At 33.5% G+C, this 22,162-nt stretch overlaps 5 protein-coding genes across 6 annotated transcripts; 2 read left to right on the top strand and 3 right to left on the bottom strand.

The window, feature by feature from the left end:
- Window positions 1-417: 417 nt before the first annotated feature.
- LOC103485708 (protein DESIGUAL 2-like) lies at window positions 418-1,739 on the bottom strand. Its single transcript, XM_008443408.3, has 3 exons — window positions 1,178-1,739; window positions 854-1,074; window positions 418-712 (listed from the first exon to the last, which is right to left on the bottom strand). The coding sequence occupies exons 1-3, from the start codon at window positions 1,274-1,276 to the stop codon at window positions 490-492; spliced, it is 543 nt and encodes a 180-aa protein (XP_008441630.1). The 5' UTR covers window positions 1,277-1,739; the 3' UTR covers window positions 418-489.
- Window positions 1,740-2,155: 416 nt separating this feature from the next.
- Window positions 2,156-4,105, top strand: LOC103485719 (exopolygalacturonase-like). Its single transcript, XM_008443419.3, has 4 exons — window positions 2,156-2,422; window positions 2,509-2,808; window positions 2,954-3,472; window positions 3,601-4,105. The coding sequence occupies exons 1-4, from the start codon at window positions 2,288-2,290 to the stop codon at window positions 3,859-3,861; spliced, it is 1,215 nt and encodes a 404-aa protein (XP_008441641.1). The 5' UTR covers window positions 2,156-2,287; the 3' UTR covers window positions 3,862-4,105.
- A 1,506-nt stretch (window positions 4,106-5,611) lies between these two features.
- On the top strand, window positions 5,612-7,816 carry LOC103485727 (protein HEAT-STRESS-ASSOCIATED 32). The gene is made up of 5 exons (XM_008443425.3): window positions 5,612-5,921; window positions 6,051-6,242; window positions 6,334-6,544; window positions 7,270-7,493; window positions 7,582-7,816. Exons 1-5 carry the CDS (start codon window positions 5,799-5,801, stop codon window positions 7,690-7,692), a joined length of 861 nt encoding a protein of 286 aa, XP_008441647.1. The 5' UTR covers window positions 5,612-5,798; the 3' UTR covers window positions 7,693-7,816.
- A 4,377-nt stretch (window positions 7,817-12,193) lies between these two features.
- LOC103485742 (BTB/POZ domain-containing protein At3g22104-like) lies at window positions 12,194-14,901 on the bottom strand. Its single transcript, XM_008443439.3, has 3 exons — window positions 14,156-14,901; window positions 12,824-13,933; window positions 12,194-12,707 (listed from the first exon to the last, which is right to left on the bottom strand). Exons 1-3 carry the CDS (start codon window positions 14,216-14,218, stop codon window positions 12,402-12,404), a joined length of 1,479 nt encoding a protein of 492 aa, XP_008441661.1. The 5' UTR covers window positions 14,219-14,901; the 3' UTR covers window positions 12,194-12,401.
- Window positions 14,902-15,028: 127 nt separating this feature from the next.
- LOC103485732 (uncharacterized) lies at window positions 15,029-19,871 on the bottom strand. 2 transcript variants are annotated; one of them, XM_008443431.3, is made up of 6 exons: window positions 19,464-19,871; window positions 18,275-19,277; window positions 18,002-18,180; window positions 16,178-16,214; window positions 15,888-15,955; window positions 15,029-15,728 (listed from the first exon to the last, which is right to left on the bottom strand). In XM_008443431.3, exons 1-6 carry the CDS (start codon window positions 19,559-19,561, stop codon window positions 15,266-15,268), a joined length of 1,848 nt encoding a protein of 615 aa, XP_008441653.1. In that variant the 5' UTR covers window positions 19,562-19,871; the 3' UTR covers window positions 15,029-15,265. The 2 variants fall into 2 exon arrangements, with proteins under 2 accessions (XP_008441653.1, XP_050935979.1); XM_051080022.1 differs by having other exon boundaries at window positions 18,275-19,268; window positions 19,464-19,862.
- Between the last annotated feature and the right edge of the window lie 2,291 nt (window positions 19,872-22,162).

The raw sequence follows: 22,162 nt of genomic DNA, 5'->3' as shown, positions 1-22,162 counted from the left end.
TGTCAGAGATCTTTCTCAAGGTTTCTCCCTGAATGATCACTACAGTCAAACATAAGAGGAAATTGGCTTGGATCTGTATACATCATGGTGAAATTGGCTCCAAGTGCATTAGCAATATATTCTATTGTTTCATTGTCTTTAAGCAATCAGATTTAGCCTAAAAGGTTATTGCTAGAATTATTTAATAAATATATCATTGAATGATCAGTTTCTTAAAGTTGCTAAGAATACGATTCGGTGCACACTTTTACTAATGCATTTTCCACGGAATCTTTACTAAACAGAAAATCAAAGAAAAAGAAAATTGGAAAAGGCGCTCCCATGTTTTGTTTTCCCTATATCGGTGTGGTTTGATAATGTTGTCTGGCAATTACTGAAAAAGAAAAACGGTAGATATTCCTAATATGATCTAAGATGTGGACTCAAAATCTCTTAAAATTAATAAATTAGAGGTTATATTGTCATTACAGGAAACTGCTATCAATTGGGTTATACACGTTGTGGTTCAGGACTTGGTTTGGAACCCCTCTGTTCTTCTCTATAGGCTGCTGTTGCAGAAACATAATAAGCCACGGTACAGAGCCCATGCAAGAAACACACAATCCCACCACCCAAAAACAGGCCATGACTTGATATCTCACAAGAGTTTTTCCACTTGGAGTTGTCCATCGTTGCAGCCATCAACAGCGAGAACCCAATACCTAAAGTAATCCTAATATTTCACTCAAAAAGAAAAAAACACCTCCATCAAAATTGTGTTTTATATAAAAATCATTCAACGTTACTTAAACTAAATTGGTTAACAAAACTTCATATGGCAATGCTTAAAAGGCTAGGAGAGGATGAAACTCACCATGAGAGAATCATGAAGCTCAATCCCAATAGCTGGTTTGCACTTGGTTTTTGAGAATTTTGCTTATTCGTAATGAAAATGCACTTGCACCCACCAAGTACTGTAGCAATGACATGAGCAAGACCGAGAAGAATGGCTGCAGCCAGCCCCCGACTAAAAGCATCATCTCTCGGCTTTCTGCTGCATTCACCCACCGAAATGCTAAGAGATTCTAGTACCACCTGTAACAGGAAATACGTGGAACAGTTAACATGCATATTTTGACAAACGTCAACAGCGAGCCATACATGATTATTTCTTTTCACTTTACTTCAACAACAATACCCGATTCTGAGCCTTTTCAGCTTCAATGCCGAGTAGTCCAGCAACAACGTCGATTACCATGACCAAAATGCAGACCAGAAAGCCATAATTTCTTTCCATTTCTAATTCTGCTGCAGATTCAGAGCTTTCCTCAAGATTTGTAATGGGGGAAAAAGGGTGTAAAGGTGTGAATTGGAGACAGGGAATATGGAATAAAGGAAGCCCAGGCTTGCACTATTACATAAATGAAAGGAATCATCTTTGGCGACAAACATTTCAAAAAAGCTTCTTTCCCTTCTACAGTCGCTTATTTTCTTATCCTTTCTTTGAATGCAGATGCCTTCCATGAGAGTCAAGGAATGCACAGGATCAGAGGAAAGTTTGTAACCCTTCCAGATTCTTTTAGAATCAGTGCCGGCCTATTGTAAGCCTAATATCAGAACTCTGAGAACAAATCAGAAAGGAAGAAAGAAATCAAAAGTTCTTTTTTTTTTTTTTTTCTTTTTCTAATGATTAAGTAATTATTATTATTAGTGTAAAATAGTGGAATTGCTTCATTTAAATAAGTGAAGAAAATAATAATATACTTTACGTGAATAAGATAACTTTTCAAATTTTAATAATTTTCTACAAATGATGCTTATTATTATTAGTAAAATAAATGTTGGTGAATTAATTAATTAACTAAAAATGATGTGATGTGTCTAATTCCCTCCTTTTGAAGCCTTTGTTATTTCTATCATATTCTCAAAATCAATTTTCTTCCCCCTTTCCTTTCTTATGTGATCCACGTTGTGAGGTGAATAACTATTCATGTTATTTGTGAGAAAGAAATTTAAAGATTCAATTTTGTTCAAGGGAGTGCACGAGAATGGGTCTCCCAATGTTTTAAGCCACGAAAAGCAAATCATAGCGCACATGCATTTAACTTCAACCACTCATTCATTTTTAACAAGTTTAGTTAATTAACAATATTTGAGAAATAATTCTAGTTCCAATAATTTTCTCCTTCTATATAAAGAAGGTGGGATGAATCGAAATCTAAAACATTCATACTAATCATTTTTAAGTTAGGGATTTGAACAAAAAAAATAATAATAATAATAATCAAAAGAGAAAGAGGGAATTCAAATGGGATTGAGATCAAATTTTGTGGCATTACTGTTGTTGTTTTTATTGTTGGTGTCTAATTCTAAAGCTCAATCTAGTGGTGCTGTTTTCGATGTTACATCATTTGGTGCCAAACCTGATGCAGATATTACTGGGGTGAGGATACATTTGTGTTGAGAAGCCATTTGATTTATCAAATTAAAACATTTTAATTATCAAACGAAATGATATTTTATTTACAGGCTTTGGTAAGTGCGTGGAAGGAGGGGTGTGCATCGATCACTCCAAGTAAAGTTTTGATTCCAAAAGGAAGTTACGGATTAAGTCAATCAAACCTTAAAGGCCCTTGTAAAAGTTCTATCGAACTACAAATCGAAGGGACATTACAAGCTCCGTCTGACCCAAAAGGGGATGGATTGCTCATTTTGGAATATGTTGATCGATTGACAGTGTCAGGTATGGGAGTTTTGGATGGCCAAGGAAAAGAAGGTTGGGAAAAGAATGATTGTCATTTAAAGAAAATATGCACCAAGCTTCCCATGGTAAATGCATGATTTAATTAATTATGATAGGTTTATGTCTTTAGCCTAATATCTTATAGAATTTAACTGTTACATATTTTCTCCCCATCATTAGTAGACATGTTTTAACTTAAGGTTTTTTGTTTTGTTTGTTTAAAATGAGCAGAATTTGAAGTTAAATTTCATCACAAATTCAATAGTGAAGGACATAACATCATTGGATAGCAAGAATTATCATATTAATCTTTTGGGTTGCAAGAATCTTACCTTTGACCACGTGACAATTACTGCACCGGGGGATAGTCCTAACACCGATGGAATTCATGTGAGTAGTTCAGAAGAGATTAACATTCTCAATACCAATATTGCAACCGGAGATGATTGTATATCTGTGGGAGATACCAACAAACAAATAGTTATTAGCGATGTTACTTGCGGTCCCGGACATGGAATTAGCATAGGAAGTTTGGGAAAATATAGCAAGGAAAAAGAAGTGGTAGGAGTGACGGTGAAAAAATGCAAGTTGACCAGTACTACAAACGGTGTTAGAATCAAAACATGGCCAGATTCCGTTGGCACATTCCCAGCCAGTGACATGCATTTTGAAGATATAGAAATGGTTAATGTCAGCAATCCTGTCATCATAGATCAAGAATATTGCCCATGGAATCAATGCAACCGAAAGGTATGTACTAAAATTAGGCCTCCTTAGATTTGAACGGATTAATTAACTCAAAAGACTTTACTTTTTAAGAGTGCAATAATAATATTGTTTGAGTTATGTTCTTTTATTATGTTTTCTTTGATGTTTAGGTTCCATCAAAAATTAAGATCAGCAAAGTAAGCTTCAAGAATATTAGAGGCACATCTGCAACTCCGGTTGCAGTCAAAATTGTTTGTAGTAAAAGTAATCCATGTGAGGAAGTGGAAGTTGCTGATATTGACCTCACTTATAGTGGAAGCGAAGGTCCAATTAAATCTCAGTGTGCAAATGTGAAACCCGTCATTTCAGGAAAACAAAATCCTCCAATCTGTGGTGAGCCTGCACCACTTGATGGTCCATCAACCGATTGAAGTTTTGTAGATTTGACAAATGTTTCAAACCATTTGAACTATCCTTTAATTTTAACATTATATTTTTGTTTTACCCTAAAAAAACTCATCGGAAAAGTTTGATAACATGCATTTTATGATTATTAGGCATGCTCTCAATAATTGTATTACGATTGTTTGAAGAGAAATAATGGTTGTCTAAGTCTTGATATAGTTGAAGATTTTTTTATCAAGTACAAAGTGACAGAGCAATTTTTTTACTAAATTTTACTTTTATTTTCATCCTTTTCCTACGTATATATACACATACACAAATATAAAATTATTATAAACGACAAAACTGTTGAAAATATTTACATAAGATAGTCAAGTCTATATTTTATCAAGAATAATAGATATCGATAAAGTGATCATTGTCTATCAATATCACTGATAGATTTAAAATTTTGCTACACATATAAACACACAAATGAATAATTCTTACGAAATTCTCTACACTGTAACCTAATTAAAAGTAAAAAAGAAAAAAATTGTATTGAAAAAATTGTTTTGCTTTGGTTTAAATCTTATATTTGTTTTCTTTGGTTATTTACAATTATATATTCCGTTTTTATTTTTATACTTTCGATTTTTCTATTTTAAGACTTTGAATTTTCATGCATGGTGTTAAATGAAAAAATTTTGTTTTAAATGATAAAATTGTTGAAAATATTTATAAATATAACAAAGTATTACAACTTATTTACTATAGATTTTGATAGATTATTACTATGTCTATGTATTGATAAACACATATAACAGTCTATCTTGGTTTATCGCGATACATAGTAGTCTATTTTAATTCTATGATCCTTAATGTTATTGTTATTATTATTATTATTTAGCTTGGAAGGAAAAATCCCTCAAGTTGTCTGAAAAACATTAAAATAAGAGTTGAGTATACTTAAATAAGACAATAAATTAAAGATTTAGTCCTTATATTTCTAAACTTGTTTCCACTCGGTTCTTATATGTGATTGTAAAGTAAATTTATCTAAGAGGACTTGCATCTTGTTCTAAATATTTGACTTTTTTTTAAGGTATTAAAATCTTTAGAAGAACAATAACGAAATTTGGAACTTCAATCGTATATCTTCGAGACACTTACACTCTCTCCAAAGTTCAATCTTTTCGACTTCTCTTTCCATTTCTTCTAATCTCCTTCAAATGAGATGTAAAACCTTTAAATGGTCATTTGACAATCTACAAATAGTTGAATTGGGATGTAAAAAAAACTCATTCACTATTTGAATATTCCAACAATGAAAAAGATTTATTATTTCGTTATTCGTATTAACTCACATTTATCACCGCATTTTTTATGTTTATTTTTTTTTCCGTACAGCTAAAACTTCTCTAATTAACTTGTTTTCTACAATCCCTCCTAAATTTCCAGAGACTTAGTGGGCTTGGACTGGTTATCTTATGGGCCTAACCTTTTCTTTGTCCCGACTTGCCATAAGAGCTTGAATTGAGTTGTGAATAATGGGTCGGGCACTTAATTGGTTCTCTCTCCAAAATTTAATTGAAAAGCACGAATCAATTTTTGATTGAACATAAATGTAATAGAATTGATTTTGGGTGCATGATTGAAAATTTGTAGACAATTACTTGTAAGTTTGTAAGTTGTAAGGTTGGAGGCCATGCCATTGCCATCCATTAAGCTGAACAAAAACTTATAATTTATATGAAACAAAACCATCAATATTAAACACACGTGTCAGGCGTGGAGATGGAGAATAATAAGGGCAAGAAAATAATAAATTCTAGAAAGAGCTCAAAGTTTCTCAAAGAAACGGAATGCGAAAAGTGGAGGAATTATTTGTAAATATGTCCATTTTTCTTCCTAGGCAAAGGAGAAGACAGGAGAAGTACTCTGTTTCCGTTTCACCCTTCATTGATCACCGCCTTCGAGAAAAATGTCAGCTTATTTGTGGAAAAGCTTCGACGAGGATGAAGATCGACCGGAGAAGCCTCGGCGATCTGGAGTTACAGAGATGAGAGGCCCTCATTACACTCTTTCCACCCAAAATGTTATTCAGGTTCGTATTCAGGGATGAAAGAATGTTGATCGATTTCTCCATTTCTTTGTGTTTCGGTGTTAGATGATTTGGGTTTATTGATCGCTTATTTTTGTTTCTAAAATCATTCACCAAATTGGCGTTGTGAAGGAAATTTTTGAGTCCGTGGGTCAATTTGTCGATGGGTTAAAATTCTCCGGGGGTTCTCACAGCCTCTTGCCGAGGGATTTTATGAAAGAGGTGACGGAAATGGCTCATCGACATGATGTCTATGTTAGTACGGGTGATTGGGCGGAGCATTTACTTCGTAAAGGTCCATCGGGTTTCAAGGAGTATGTGGAGGTGAGAAGAAGAGGAATGCCAATAATCAATTTTGTTCTATTTTATTCTGTGACAGAAGCTGGAGTGATAATTTGGAGTATGGTGTTTCTAGGAATGTAAGCTCTTGGGGTTTGACACGATTGAACTCAACGTGGGATCACTTGATGTTCCTGAAGAAACTCTTCTGAGATATGTGCGCTTGATTAAGAACGGTGGCCTTAGGGCGAAGCCTCAGTTTGCAGTGAAGTTCAACAAGTCTGACATTCCCATCACTGGCAATCGAGCATTTGGTGCTTATATTGTTCCAAAACCACGTTCTTCTGGTAAGGTTGCCATTTTGCAAATTTATTCTTTCTCACGAAAGGGGCCTACAATTTGCTTTGTCACGTGTAAGATGATCATTCTAGTGCAGAGCACAGATATTAAAAGAAAGAAATGCAACGATTTCTTTATATTCACAAGTTCAATCATCATAATTTTGCTGAAAAAAAGGTTCAATCATTTGATGGCATGAAACACCTGATTAGTCATGTTGCCCTTCCATGCCTGCCTTGTTATGCGATCTGCGTTTCTAGTTCTATTTGGTGAATTTGATACTGAATAATCGGATTAAAAAACTTCCAATCCTTTATCACGTTTTAATCAAGCTGGCCTTTGATCCTCCTGCATTACTACTGATATGGTGATTCTATCTAGGATTGCAATATTGAGATAGAACTGATGTGCTCACAATTAATGCTCTAGTTGTATTTTTTTGCTTGCTTGATTCATGAAATCAAGTCCATTTTATAATCTTAAATTGATATCAAATTTGAAGAATGTAGAACCAAGGGCATTGTTTTGGGTATTGAAATCGAAAAACAGAGTCAGACATAATGCTCATATGTGCAATGGAGTTCACTTGCTTCATGCAAATTGTCTCTTTGTTGGTTTTGATAAGATCTTTAAACCACAAAGCCTATTCAACTAGTTTAACTTTCATTGACAAGAAACGGTCTCTATGATTATAATTCGTAAACCTTGAGGCTTTTGTCACTGTAACCTGCAGAATTTGTAGAAGATGTTGATCTTTTGATCAGAAGAGCTGAGAGATGCCTAGAAGCAGGGGCAGACATGATAATGATTGATGCAGACGATGTCAGTAGACACGCGGAGTCTCTTAGAGCAGATATTATTGCCAAGATCATTGGGCGCCTTGGTCTAGAGAAAACGATGTTTGAAGCTTCGAATCCCCAAACATCAGAGTGGTTTATCAACCACTATGGCCCAAAGGTAAGAAAAGATTCTCTCTCTATGGCTGCATTTCCAATCCTTTACTCAATGACTGATAACACCGCATTCTTTTATGTCCTGTATTTAGGTGAATCTTTTTGTGGATCACTCTCAAGTTATGGATCTGGAGTGCCTTCGGGGCCGCAACCTGGGTAAAAATCATTCATCTATTCTTGGTTCCTCCTACTTTCGGATTTAAAGTTAATGTGTGTCAACTCAGAGATTATGGTGGGTTCTATATACGAACTTCAAAATGTATTTCTTTACTTTTCTTTAAGTAAACGAAAGGGTTCCATGGTGTGAATAAAATAACATAGTTTCAATGTTGTGGCCATTTTGTTATTTATTTCAATAATTATGGAGTACTAATAAGATTGAGATCTCTGTTTGGTATATCCCTGCGAAGGTTACTCAGATAATAAGGAATATATTCGAACTCGGGAGGTATTTGTCCGCAATACGGGAGAAAAGCATTAATACTATCTATTAACGATAGATATTGATAAACTATCGTTATCTATTATTGATAGACATAATATATATAACTACTAATTATATCACTTCCGTCATGCTTTGATGTCCAACATTAATAAACAATGAAATTTTATTGTATTTGTAATATATATATATATATGTTTGCAATTTTATGATGTTTAAAGGTACAATATTTTGAGTATTCACATCTTGTCATTTTAAAAAATTATCGGTTGGATAAAGTAGTTAATATTGTTTAAAAGTTTTTTTAAAGGAAAACTTTCATTAATATATTAAACAACTAAACTATTTACTGTCAATCTAAGTTTTTAGAGTTAGTTATTTTTTAAATATCTCAAGTTTGCTTTTTCATCCTTATGTTTCTTTCTTTGTTATTTTTTTATCGTATTCTTTTTTCACTACGATTTCTTTTCCATCGTCTTTCTTCTTTTTGCAAAATTTAAGAGATCGTGTATAAACAATTTAAAAAAAGTTATTTAGATTGGAGTAGTTAAAAGGACATAAAAAAATAAATCATCGTTTATTCTAAACAATTGTGTACTAGATTTTTTTTAAAAATTATTCAAATCTAAACGGTTCCAGTTCTAGTTTGCGTTAACAAATATATCTAATTATTCTAATTTTTTTTCTATTTTTTAGGTGAATAGCTTAATGGACTCTTATTTTAGACAAAATTTTGGCTCGACTTTACTTTTCCAACCTTCCTTATTATTGAGTTTTTTTTTTTAATATAAATTTATGTATTAATGGAAATAGATGTATGTGAGGGAAGTTTTTAGTGTTATTATGACATTCTTTTCCAAACCTACATAAGTAATTAAGGGATATATGTAAAGATTGGTATTAATTTTTGAACCGAAAACAAGGTAAGATTTATATATTATTTATTTTATTTACGCATCAACAAGGATAATCGATATAAAATATTGTCTTACCTATAGTGGAAGTGAAGGTCCAATTAAGGCGCAATGTACAAATGTGAAATCCGTCGTTTCAGGAAAACAAAATCCTCCAATATGCAGTAAACCTGCACCACCTGATGGTCCATCAATTGATTGAAGTTTTGTAGATGTGACAAATGTTTCAACCATTTGAACTATCCTTTAATTTTAGTAGTATATTTTTACTTTAACCCGAAAAAACTTATTGGACAAGCTAGTTTGATTACATACATTTTGCGATTATAGGCTTGTTGTAAATAATTATGTTACGATTGTTTGAAGAGAAAGAATAATTCTCTGAATCTCTATACAGTCGAAGACTTTTTTTATTAAATACAAAACATCAAAGCAATTTTTCTACAAAATTTTATTCGTATTTTCTTTCTTCCGCTACCATAACTATATATATATATATATGCACATACATATAGATTTTATTTGTATTTAAAATCTTGCTCTCTCTATATATATTATATATGTATAATTTCTTCGCAACCCTCTATAGAATAACATATTTAAAAGTTAGAAAAAAATTGTTTTGCAAAAATTGTTTTGCATTGGTTTAAATCTTGTATATTTGTTTTCTTGAGCTATTTACACTTATACATTCATTTTCTATTTTTAGACTTCCATGTTTTGTATTTTTAGATTTGGAATTTTCATACGTAGTGTTAAAATAATGTGTGCTTACAAAATTAAGAAAAATTATTTAAACGACAAAATTGTTAAAAACATTTACAAATATAGTAAAATATTACAACTCTTATTTATTATAGACCTCAATAGACTATTATCTGTGTGTATCTATTGATAAACACAAATAGTAGTCCATCTTTATTTATCGTGATTCATCGTAGATAAACTATTATATTTTGTAAATATTTTGATTCATTTTGTAGTACTTAAAAATGATCCTTATTTTTTTTATTTATGATTATTATTTAGTAATTTGCAAGAAACTTGTTTGCAGTGAGAGTAATCCATGTAAAGGGTGGAAGTTGCTAATAATAAATATTGACCTCGCTTATAAAGTGAAAGTCCAATTACGTTTCAATGTGCAAATGTTAAACACGTCATTTTAGGAAATCAAAATCCTTCGATCTAGGGTGAACGTGCTCCAATTGATGGTCCATCAATTGATTAAACAAGTCTTTTAGATGCGACAAATGTTTGAACCCCGTCTAATCAGGTGCATGCTCTTAATAATTGTAACCTTTTTCCTTTTTGAAGAGAAATAACATCTGTGAGTCTTGATCCTATCGAAGATAGCTACAAAATTTCAATGCAATTCTTTCTTGAAATCTAAATTTATTCACTACAGAATGAACAACCCCAAACTTAATTCTAAAACTAATTTAATCTTTTAAATTAACCATGCTACATTCAATTAAACTTTGGTATTTTTGTTGAAAGTATTAATTAGTTAATTATCTCTTTAATAGTTCAATTTCTCATGCTTAATCTTTGAAAAATACTGAATAAATTTATAAAATTTTCATAAATATAACAAACCACAAAATTGGGTCGCCGTGTAACAAAACCCTTAGCCATTTTTTAAATATTATAAGTTTGTACTTCCGTCTTTTTTCTCATATTCGCTACGATTTTTTTATATCGTCTTTCTTCATTTCTTCCTTTTTTTTCTCAGCGATTTTTTTCTATCGTCTTTCTTCTTTTCCTCTCTTTTTTTACGTCATTTAAATTAAAAAAAAAATAAACGATCGTGTAGCGAAATCTCTAAATAATCGTGAACCAAATTTTGAATAAAAAATTGTTCAAATTTGCTACCCAAATGTAAACGATCAATGATCGTGTAACCAAATCTAAACGTACCAAACAATAACAAGAATCGTGTATCAAATATATCATGCACGTGTGAGTTTTTTTTTTTTTCGTTTTTAGAATTATTCTGGTATAAATATTTTTTATATTTTTGAAAAGATCCCGATAAATATATATATATATATATATATATAAACAAATTTAATTTAAAACCAAAATCGAGTACTATTTAACATTTGTTATTTCCTTAAAGTTGGAATTCAAATTTAATTCATCCAATTTTTGTAATAGCAAATAATTAGAATAACAATGAGGAGTTTGGCATAGTAGAGGCTAATAATTCATAAATGCACACTCCTTTCAAAATATTGGAAGTTGGAAGAACAAATTATTTATGTATTCATTCACATTCACCAAAAATGTTTTGTATAAATGTCTAGAAAATAAAGCAATGGAAATTGGTGAATTCGAGGATGTTTGTCTTCCACTTCTTTACTATTCAAAAACTAAAAACTTCTTCCCTTCAATATTCGTTATCGTAATACATTCAAACTTTCAAACAAAATAAAAACGACAAACTCCATATCCCCAAAACCAAACCACAGTGATATTTCATTTTCTATTCCCACTTTATTTTTATCATCGACTCCTCAAAATAGGTTTTTACTATACATAGAATGATTTACAAATAGTTAGAAACATATTTACCCTAAAATTCTTATGTGATACCTAAAAAAAAGTGTTCAAAATGCTACTTAAAACTTCTCCACATGCATGCTTGATTGTTGCTGCTGTTTGGATATGCAGATTTTCGGGTTCGAACAATTCTGTTTACTAAAAAAACATAAGGTTATGTTCAAATATACCAAAATGAATCAAAATATTCGTAAAATATTATAGTCTATATATCTACGATGGACTATAATCATCATCCACACTAATTAAAAGATTATCAACACTAATGGATCTTATACTTAAAAAGGATTAATATCAATTCTAAAGAATATGCATGAAAATGGGGGAATGCCTTAAAATTGTAGATATGGTTGTTAAAGACAAATTATAGTAAAAGACAACTTAGTTCAATATAATGCCTTGTTTTGTGCTGCAATGGCACAAGCTTTCATAATTGATGTAAATCAAGGAAACCCTTTTTTTTTATTTTACATTTATAAATTAAATAACATTCTTTGGAAACATCCATCTCTTTCTGACATCTCCTTAATTATGTTCTAAGTTTTTATTTTATCTTTTTCTTCTATCTTCAAGGGTTGGAGTCATTTTTCACAGGTTAATCTCTACTAATCTTAAAAACAATTCATTTTGGTATTAGAAAAATTTGTTTGACATAGGCAAGTGTCCACCATAAATTGAATTCAATTAGTTCAATCCATTGATAGTTGATCTTTTATGTTATATTATTCTTCCTTAGCCATAAAAATTAGAAGTGTATGGGAGACAAAATTTAATAAGAAAAAGGTATGCAAAAGGAAGCAATTATATCTAAAACATAAATATTTTACATCAAAAGTAATTTTGAACCACAAGGAGTTGAAAAGCCTACCCTAACATAAAACTTTCTTCTCATATTAATTTCTCTTAGCTACACAGATCAAAAGAATCATTTGATTTCTTCTATCTCTCATATGTTACAACTTGAAAAATTAATTGATCGCAGCCACTAGCTCAATCAGAACACACACTTTGATTTTTCTCTGATGATATGACCTTTGGACTCATGGCTTTCATCTCTTCTCTTACCTGCATTTCCATTAGAAGTGCAACCAAAAGGAGTGTCTCTTAAAACTTTATGGATCATAGTGTGACAGAACAAATCTATAGGGCTATCTTGCTTGGAAATCCGAGATTTGATTGCTCTTCTACAAGGAAATTTTGGATTTTGTGCCAAATGCTTCAAAGTTTCATTAGATAGCTTACTATAGTTCAGTGCAGAACAGATTCTGATCTTTTCATCTTCACATAATTCAACATGAACCTATATCAAAATCAAAACTTGAGTGTTAGTTCCCTTCTGAAAAGAATTAACTTTGGATTTCATGTGAAAAATCCCACATTTTTCATTCAAATTAAATGGAAGCTAAGTTGGTTTACCTGAAAGTACAAATCAATTGCTTGATAAAGTTTGTCATGAGATTCTCTTGAATGTGACATTGCCATGGCTAAAGCACTGAACTTGGAGGCCTTTAGATGTGAATCTGGAGCTACTTCCATCAGGTATGAATCCATCAATTTAGTAACCTTCTCAAAATTACAAAGCTGGAATAAGAATAGTTTGGATTCAATCTGGAAGAACTTTAAAAGCCTTAGAACCAAATTCACATCATACACATAATCCTTTCCATGGGGAGCAGGAATAAGCAAATGGCTCACTGTCAATTGATCCAACTGTGAACCCATCAAAACCTCTAGTTTATGTTTAGATTTTCTACTTATCTTCAAGCTCAGAGCTGCTTGATATATATCAAACAAGCCTTCACAAGAAAAAGAATTCTGGTGATCAAGCAAACAGAGTAAATTGATAACTCGTTCAGTGATTCTCTGCTGTTGAGCTGGTTCAGAATGACAAGATCTTGATTTTCTATAGAAAAACAGAAACTTGCTGATTATCTTGTGGTCAAAATTCTGAGAAACCATCATTTTTGTTAGTTTATGGATCAAATCAATGTTCAAGAACACCAAATCTTGAAACCACCAAGTTGTTCTTGTGACCTTGCTGTTGGAACTATCATGGCTTCTTGTGTCGTAAGAATAACGAAAACTAGAGCTTGTAGAAAAAGATGAACAAGTACTTTCATAACTAGTAAAACCAAGCCTGCTTATGAGGGAATCCACAAGTTTTTTGACCAAAGATGAATCTTTCCTGATTGAAGCACAAATTTGGTATTGTTTTAAGGCTAATAAAAGCTCAGACCAGCTCCAAAAGTTCAGCCCTTGAAGCAATTTTTTGGTTTCAGCTATTAAGTGAGTCTCAGCAGAGTCATTAGGACATTCCAGCTCCAAGAACCTGGCTGCATAGTGAAGAAGGATTATGTTGGAAGGGGTGATTTCAACTCTTCCACCATTGTAGCAAAACCTTGCAATTTGTTCAAAGCCTTGAGGACCTCCTGGAAATCCATGTAAGACAATTTTCAAACCCCATGTTACATCTGTGGTTGTTCTTATTAACTTCCTTAGCCTACCAGAGAAAGAAAGAATGATTCTCTGCAAATTTCAATTGCAAGAGGCTGATGTTAGAACAAACCAATGAATGGTAAGACAGTGTAAGCAAATGGATAACAGAGAAACATGAAGGGAACATAGCTTCAGAGTAATCATGGAAAACTTTTGAGGAAGTTTTAAGAGAAATGCTTTTGCTTTTTTACTTTATTGGAAATAGAAAGAAAGAGGAATAACAATACAATAATATATATAAGTTTGATATACCTTGTCCACCAAAAAAGTTGCTTCACCATTCACATCTACTTCAAGATCACACAACACTCCCATCGTTCAAAACAATATGAAACATAAAAACCCATATGAACTCATTCAGCTTCAGAAGATTTGTATTTGGAAAGAGAGGAACACTTGAGATAGACTGGACAAAATGAGAATCCTAAAGAGTTGGCATGCAAGAAAAGAAAAGTGGAAAGAAAAAGGGGAAAAGTTGGGGAAGAATTCTCTTTGAATCTTCTATTGTAACTTCACAACAAAGTTAGTACAGTTCAACTTTTCATTTCCTTCTCTTCCCTGTGGTGCTTCTTACAACTTAAACCAAATTTAAAACAAAAATATAGGACAAACTAAGATAGATTGAACATGTTCTTAACTTCCATGAGGATTCTTCTGAGAAACCTCGAGTTTATCAAACACTAGTACCAAGAAATAGAGACAAAAGACAGAGCTTAAAAGTTGAAGTTCAGAACCCAAGAAGCTGATGAGAAGTGGTAGTATAATTCCAATATGACGTTTTGTTAGAAAATGGGATTTGACCTAATAATTTAAATTGAGTGCGGCCTTTTACCGGTACACAAGCCACCAATTCGTGGATAGTGGTGGTTAGGCCCTTTGGGTGGATAATGGATCCCACACCCTTGAAAGTTTGAACTGTCGAGTCCTTTTAGTGGAAGCCAGACTAATGATCATTTCCTAGTTGGTTTATACAAACGCAAATTATTGATGAAACTTCACTTGTTTAACCAACAAGAGAAAATTCATTCTTTTAATGTATCGTTAATAAGAACTCTTAAACATTGCCATAATTGTAATAACAAAGACAAACAGCAAACTATCAATCTACAGGACTTGTAATAAACATTTTTAAGTGAGAAAAATCCATAAAGTCTTCGCCATGAAAATTAATGAAGCAGCTGTTCGTGTATCACTGTCTCAATACAATCATTTTCACCATATAGCAAAGCCAAATAACAAACTAAAAGTTTCCAACTTCTTTTTTCTTATTGCGTTTGTTCCCCCCCCACCCGTTTCTTTCTTTCTTTCTTTCTTTTTTTGTTTCTTTTTTCCTTTTCCCATTGACCCAGAACGGTTGATTTTTTAATAACCATTAATTTGAGGTCTAGGGGATGGCCCCATTAGCCGTGAAAAAGGCATCTGAGACCGGCCTGGCAGGTTCCTTTGACTGGGAACTCTATCGGGCACGTTTGAATCTGAGACTGATCTAGAGAAGGCTTGAGCCAGCTCAAGTGCTGAAGCTACTTTCCCGTAACGCATGCCGCCAGCGTTTGGGGAGGCAGGTTTTGGCTGCTCAGCAGGCTTGCGCCAAGTCTCTGGTGAAGGTGGTCGCTCATGCTGCTGCTGTTGTTTATCAGTTTCTCTGTTCTTCCTTCGGTTATCACGGAAATTCCTCCTTTGCATCTCTGGATCTGCCTTGTTATCCTTCCGCTCGCCTTCCTTGACTATTCTTCGATCAAAAGATGGATTATCTGCCTTTCCAGTCTGATGCACAGAAACAGGAGGTCCTTGAACCCGTTCCGTCCTTGAAAAATTTTCGTCAGTCCTTCCAACAACAAACAGTAACGTTATGCACGAACAGTTATTTTCACTGAAAGCTTCTTCTTTTTCCTTACTATTTTTTTTTTCTTTTGTTGGGTGGGGGAGTGAGGGTTGGAGGGGAGGGAGAGAGGGTTGCGATATATTCAAAGACAGCCTTCAATACCTTTCAGAATGTTGGACAAGATCATTGTTGTTAACTGTGGTATTGTCAATCCCTCGTTCCTTCAGAACCTGAGGAAAGCACAAATCTTATCATCTAATGGGAACATGTAACCACAAAGAACAGGGCATAAAATAGGGGCACGTCGGTAAGACTATCTAATTATGTCATTTATTGACCGCATACTCTAGTTGAGAAACAACAAAAGAAGGAATACTCTCATTATTCAATAACAGCGCAGAGCCATCAAAATGACAAGAAGCTGACACCTAAAAACTAAAGATATAACTCACCTGCTCCCGTGGGCGAGCACCACCAAACAAAGCAATCCTGCACAAGGCACAAACATTTACCTTCTATCAGCAAGGTAAGTAGCATTAAAAAATCCCCCGATGGTAATAATAAGCAAAAAAAATTCAAATTTACACGTCATAAATAGACTATTCCAATCCAGGAAAATACAGAAATATGAAAACACAAGTGTTCTGATCAACTGAATTCTGTTATTACACAAGCTAATTTTTGTGGATTGGTTACACCTTACAAATTTAAGATTCAAATGTTTTCGGAACATTGGCTAAGCAAACAAAAACAACATTTACAGCCCATTTAACATCTCAATATTACAAGAAGTTTCCACAGAAAAGCACAATGTTTGGCTCATGGATTAAGTTTGTTCTCAATGAGAAGTCATGAGGCTGGGATTCATAAAGAATAGAATGAAAAATGGGGATCCTAAATGGAAAAAGTAGCCTAAGACTAAGAGTTGATACCCAACTTCTTCATCAAATTTCAAACATTTTTCTCAAGTACACTCTTTTCTTTTAGTCGTGCGCGTGCCAATATTTTCCAACTTGATAGCACCATTATACTTTGACACGGTTGACACTAAAATATACTCTTCCCTTTTAGTCGGTGTCAGTCTTCAACAATTCTCCAACTTGATAGCCCCAACATGCGTTTGTTGCCCAGACTGATACTTTCTTGTTTCAGAATACAATTAACCAACATGTTGACTAACAATTACAATCAATTTGATTGAATTTTGCAAATTTTCTACTGTAGTACCTCAACATGACATTTGCATGAGAGGCATTCAAGAATTTGTCTTCTTTTTGCTTAAGGCTAAGATCATTTTTATTACCTATATTCTCCAAGTTGATAGCCCCAATTATGCATTGTTTGCCAGACTAGATCACTGATATTTAAACCAAGTAACAAACATAATTTGAAAAATTAACCTTCTATAAAACTCAAGGACACAGTTGGAACAAATCCAGAAAAATCAAGCCTTTTTCTTTTATACCAAGAAGGTAGCATTATGTGAGATCCAAATGGAGTTGAAAGATTTCACAATAACAAAACAGAAGATGACCAGGTCTACATGAAAAAAATTGCATATTTTCACTTGAACCAATATCCATAACAAACTATCATGCCAATAGGCAAACTTACGTTTTCCAGGCAAGATGTGGTATTCATACATCAATGCAATTGAGAAATGCTCGTATAAATGAAGAAAAATTCAATGGGAATGGAGGAAGTGCTCTTGAAACAAACCAACAATGAATCAACTTTTTATGGAAACCATGAATAAACAAACAAACTACTTAATTGGAGTGACTAGACTTTAGTTAGCCCTTCATAGATCACTTAGTGATATGATTGAGGAGTTCCTCCTCCATCCTATGAAAAATTAAGGTATGTGCTTTGTTGAGAGTATTTCAGGGGAGAGAAATAATAGAATCTTTAAAAGTTTATGGAGGGGCTATTTTGACGTTTGGTCAATTATAAATTATAAATTTTCTCCTTAGATGTCAGTGCGTTCCTTTTGTAATTAATCGTTAGTTCTCATTTTATTAAATTGGACGCCCTTCCTCTAGGGTGCTCCCTTTTGTCGGCTTTCTTCTTTCTTTCTTTCTTTTTTTTTTTTTCCCTCTCTTTTATGCTACTGTGTCCCAACATCCGCAAAAGACTACAAAACTTGAGCAAATGCAAAACTAAAACTAAACAAATAATTTCCTATTCTATCATCAACAAACATCTTCAAAATGAATAGGAAAGCAGAAAAAGAAAACAAGGAATTATTGTCAAAAATTGCAGTTCAAGTTACAGACCTGTCTCTCCCAGCATTTCCTTCCGATTGTTCAATGGGTTGAGACCGAGGCTTCAGATTCAATTTTGGACGCTCAATTCCATCCTTCCCACTCTCAGAGCCAGCTGAACTAAGTTTCACATAATTTGAATTTCCATACATTTCATTCACATTGTCAGCAGAAACAGCATCGGGAATCATCTGGCATTCAAATATTCAACAGCATATCAAGGATCAATAAGTAACTGTAAAATCTAAAGGAAGGTGTACAGAATCACAAATGAATTGTTCATACCTGCGTATGATCAACTGTATTGGGTTCTAAACCAGCCAATGGCTTTGATCTTGGAAGTAATTTCAACTTTGGGCGTTCTGATACTAATGAACTCACAGGAGGATGCAAATCAGATCCACGTCCACCAGACATTTGATTAGGATCAGAATGTTGAACTACAGCAGCATCCATTTTAGAAGACCTCTCTTTTACAGGATGATACTTAGGAACAACGACCCTGTCATGCTCTGATAAATCTTGTCTATGTCCCTCAGTTCCATCATCTATGCTAAGTTCTCTTTCGGCATGCCTAGCTAATGAAGCATCACGATGTTCCCTACTATACAATCCATCCACCCTGTCAAAGGAATTACCATAACCCTTTGGCTGGGCTTTAACATCTAGTTCGGAAGATGCGGCAACAACATCAGTTTGATAATGAAGAGACTGTTTTGACTGCCACCTCCCTGAAGACACCTTTTCAAGAGCACTAGCATGAGCAAGCTTTGAGACAGCACTCGGTCCATCCCAAGCAGAATGTGAATGTTCAGTAAGCCCAGAAGCCACCTCCTTCCTTGCTTGCCAAGCATTCGGATGAGCCCCAGAAAAAGCCATCCCACTACCGCCACCTGAATTCTGAGAAGCAACCCCTGAATGTAGGGCGTCACCAACCCTCCCTGCGTACGAATTCACCGCACCAGGAGTTGGAAACTGCGACATCGGAGCAAACCTCCTCCCACTTGATTCATATTCAGGCTTCAACTCAGAGTTTCGACTAGGCAGAACCCTAATGCTCTCGTCACTAATAGTTCGCCGCGGAGGAGTTACACCACCTAAAGGCTTCCTTTCATCCTCATCGAAATTCCGACCAATGTGTGCAGCAGGAGCAAGAAATGGAGTTTTGTCATCAAAATGCCTGGTTGCCGGTGATGAATGAGGCCTAGACCGATGGTCCGACCTGTTCATTGAGTTCCCCCACGATGTAGGACGATCGAAACTAGTCCGATCCGAAGGTCTAACCGTTCTTAAAAAAGAAAAGAAAAGAAAAGAAAATTAAAAAAAAAAATCAGCCAATTGCAGTAGCAGATCTAGTTTGAAATCAATAACTGGGATCTAGTCCCGAAATATAGAGTGTATATGAGAAAAAAAAAAGAGATGATTAAAGTAAATATTAAAAAAAAAAAACGAGGAAAGAAGAAGGGAGACATACAGGCCAGGAGCGGAGGGGAGAGGAAGATCAGTAGGGATAGAGCCGCCATGGAAGTCCTTGAGGGTCATAGTATTACCAGTGAGTTTCTTCTTCGACATGGCTGGGAATCCAATGGGAACCCTAATAATCAGTGGTGGAAATTGTTGAATTGAAAGAGAGATATAATATATGAAGAAGGAGGAGGAGGAAGAGAAAGCCCGCAAATCGCTAGAGATGAATGGGTGTTATTGCTCGAGCTCTAATTTTGCGTCTCTCTCTCTCTCTCTCTCTGTGTTGATTCAACTCCAGGCCAGCCGGGACTTTTCCCCCTTTTCCTTCTCTTCTTCTCACTGCTCTCTCTTTCTTTCTCGCTCGCTCGCTCCCTCCCTCGCGGACCAGACAAAGACACGATCGCCTTCTTTCTTTTCGTGCGTTCGCCGCCTCCTAAACACACTTTTGGACCGTCCCATAATAAACCTCGGCTCAATTCTTTTGTTAGGCCCAAGCCCAACTAAGAATTTGCTAACTTATCCCTTCCAAAAATTAATCCCCTACTCCATAAATAATATAAGCAAATCGTATAGGGTGCAACAATGAAAATCTAATTTAATCATATTAACACTGGTCTTTTCCATTTTATAAATATAGCAATTTTTAATTTTGATTGTTATTTTTATTTTAATTTTTCATTATTGCAAAATTGTTCTTATATGAATTTCCACTTTTTTTCTCTTCCTCTTCAGTTTCTTTCTTTTATCGTTCTCCTTCATTCTTCATTTTCTTCTCTTGATCTTCTCCACCGTTCTTCTTCACGGTTTCTCCTCTTCGCCTATTTCTTCTCTCCTCTTCTTCTTCTCCCTCTTCTCCATCGTCCTTATGTTTTCTCTTTTATTTCATTCTTTTAGATTTCTCCCTCTTCGTCTGCTTCTTTTTTTATCGTCTTCTTCTCCTAATTTTTTCTCTAGAGAAAATAAGAATTATTTATGTATTTCTTTCCCTTTTTAAAGCCTTAATATTTTTTCTTATACTTATATATGTATTTTGATATCCGAAATTGGTAAGGGAGTTTGATCATTATCTTTTCTTTCTTTTTTCTGTGAATCGATTATATTTATTATTTATTGAAATTAAGGCTACAATTTGTTCTTCCTCATCTCTTTTTATTTGTTCATCATATCTTTTATCGAAAGGGGCTTTGCAGATCTATTAGGTTTTATTTAGTTGCATTTTGTTTTGTTTTGTTTTTTTTTATTTGTATCAGTTTTTTATATCAGTGGTATGATGTACTGATATGTATTATTTGACTAATACACTTACTATGTGTTTTTTATTTTCCTAAAATTGTTGCAGTTCATTGTAATTATGGTTAAGCTTGTAGTAATTGTTTTTCAGAGTGGTCAATGGGATGGGCAACATTGCTACGTGGATTACAAAACAAATTGTGTTTTGGTTAATGGAGTGATATCATCATTTGATTCTTTTGTGAACTTGATTCATACTGAAATTCAGATTGAGCCATGTATTGAACTTCCACTTTTAATTTGTTGACTATAGGCAGTAATGATGTTCAACATGTTCTTAAGATTGTAAACATAATATAACAACTGTATCGACAATACATAAAGTGTATCATGCTTAGTGTATTAGATGTATTTAATTGATTGAGTGTATCAATAGTTTAGCAAGTATATCAACAACATATCAAGTGTTTCAAACTAATAATATGTATCAATGAAGTTTAGCAAAAGTGATTGAGTGTATTAAGTCTATCAAGTGTATCAACAGTATATAAAATGTATCATGCTTAGTGCATCAAGTGTATTTAATTGATTGAGTGTGTCAACAGTTGAGCAAGTGTATCAATAACATATCAAATGTTTCAAACTAATAATATGTATCAATGAAGTTTAGCAAGTGATTAAGTGTATTAAATATATCAAATGTATAAGGAAACAATAACAAACGTATCAACGATATATAAAGTGTATCATTCTTAGTGCATCAGCATCTATTTAATTGATTGAGTGTATCAACAGTTGAGCAAGTGTATGAACAACATATCAAGTATTTCAAACTAATAATATGTATCAATAAAGTTTAGTAAGTGATTAAGCGTATTAAATTTATCAAATGTATAAGGAAATAATAACAAGTGTATCAACGATATATAAAGTGTATCATTCTTAGTGCATCAAGTGTATTTAATTGATTGAGTGTATCAACAATTGAGCAAGTGTATCAACAACATATCAAGTGTTTCAAACTAATAATATATATTAGTGAAGTATTAGAGAGTAAAAAAAAGTGTATGAGCAGTATATCAGCAAAACAAATCAGGTGTATCAATAGTATATATTGGTGTATCAACTGTATATATTGGTGTATCAATCGTATATATTGGTATCAGTAATTACCTTAAATTTTGGGAAAGATGAAAAGTTAAAATGTGAAGGAAAGAAAAAAACGTAAAATGACTGAAGGGTAGCTTCATAATTTCATATTTTTAAAATGTGGGTTAGGCTTCAATTTTGCTATTTTTGAAAATGTAAAAATGACGTGCTATGAGCCTAATTTATGATACTATAACTGTCATATTTGCAAGAGCCTCAATAATATATTTTCACAAAGAGATATAATGAGAGGAAATAGCAAAATCGAGGCTGCATTTGGATTTGTTCTGTTCATAAGATTTTTGGTGAAACCGTGCCATGCACATATCA

The sequence above is a fragment of the Cucumis melo genome, chromosome 12 (assembly GCF_025177605.1).
Source record: "Cucumis melo cultivar AY chromosome 12, USDA_Cmelo_AY_1.0, whole genome shotgun sequence".
In the NCBI taxonomy this organism is placed as follows: domain Eukaryota; kingdom Viridiplantae; phylum Streptophyta; class Magnoliopsida; order Cucurbitales; family Cucurbitaceae; genus Cucumis; species Cucumis melo.
Note: the sequence above shows the minus strand (reverse complement) of the source record. Positions and strands in the feature narration are given on the sequence as shown.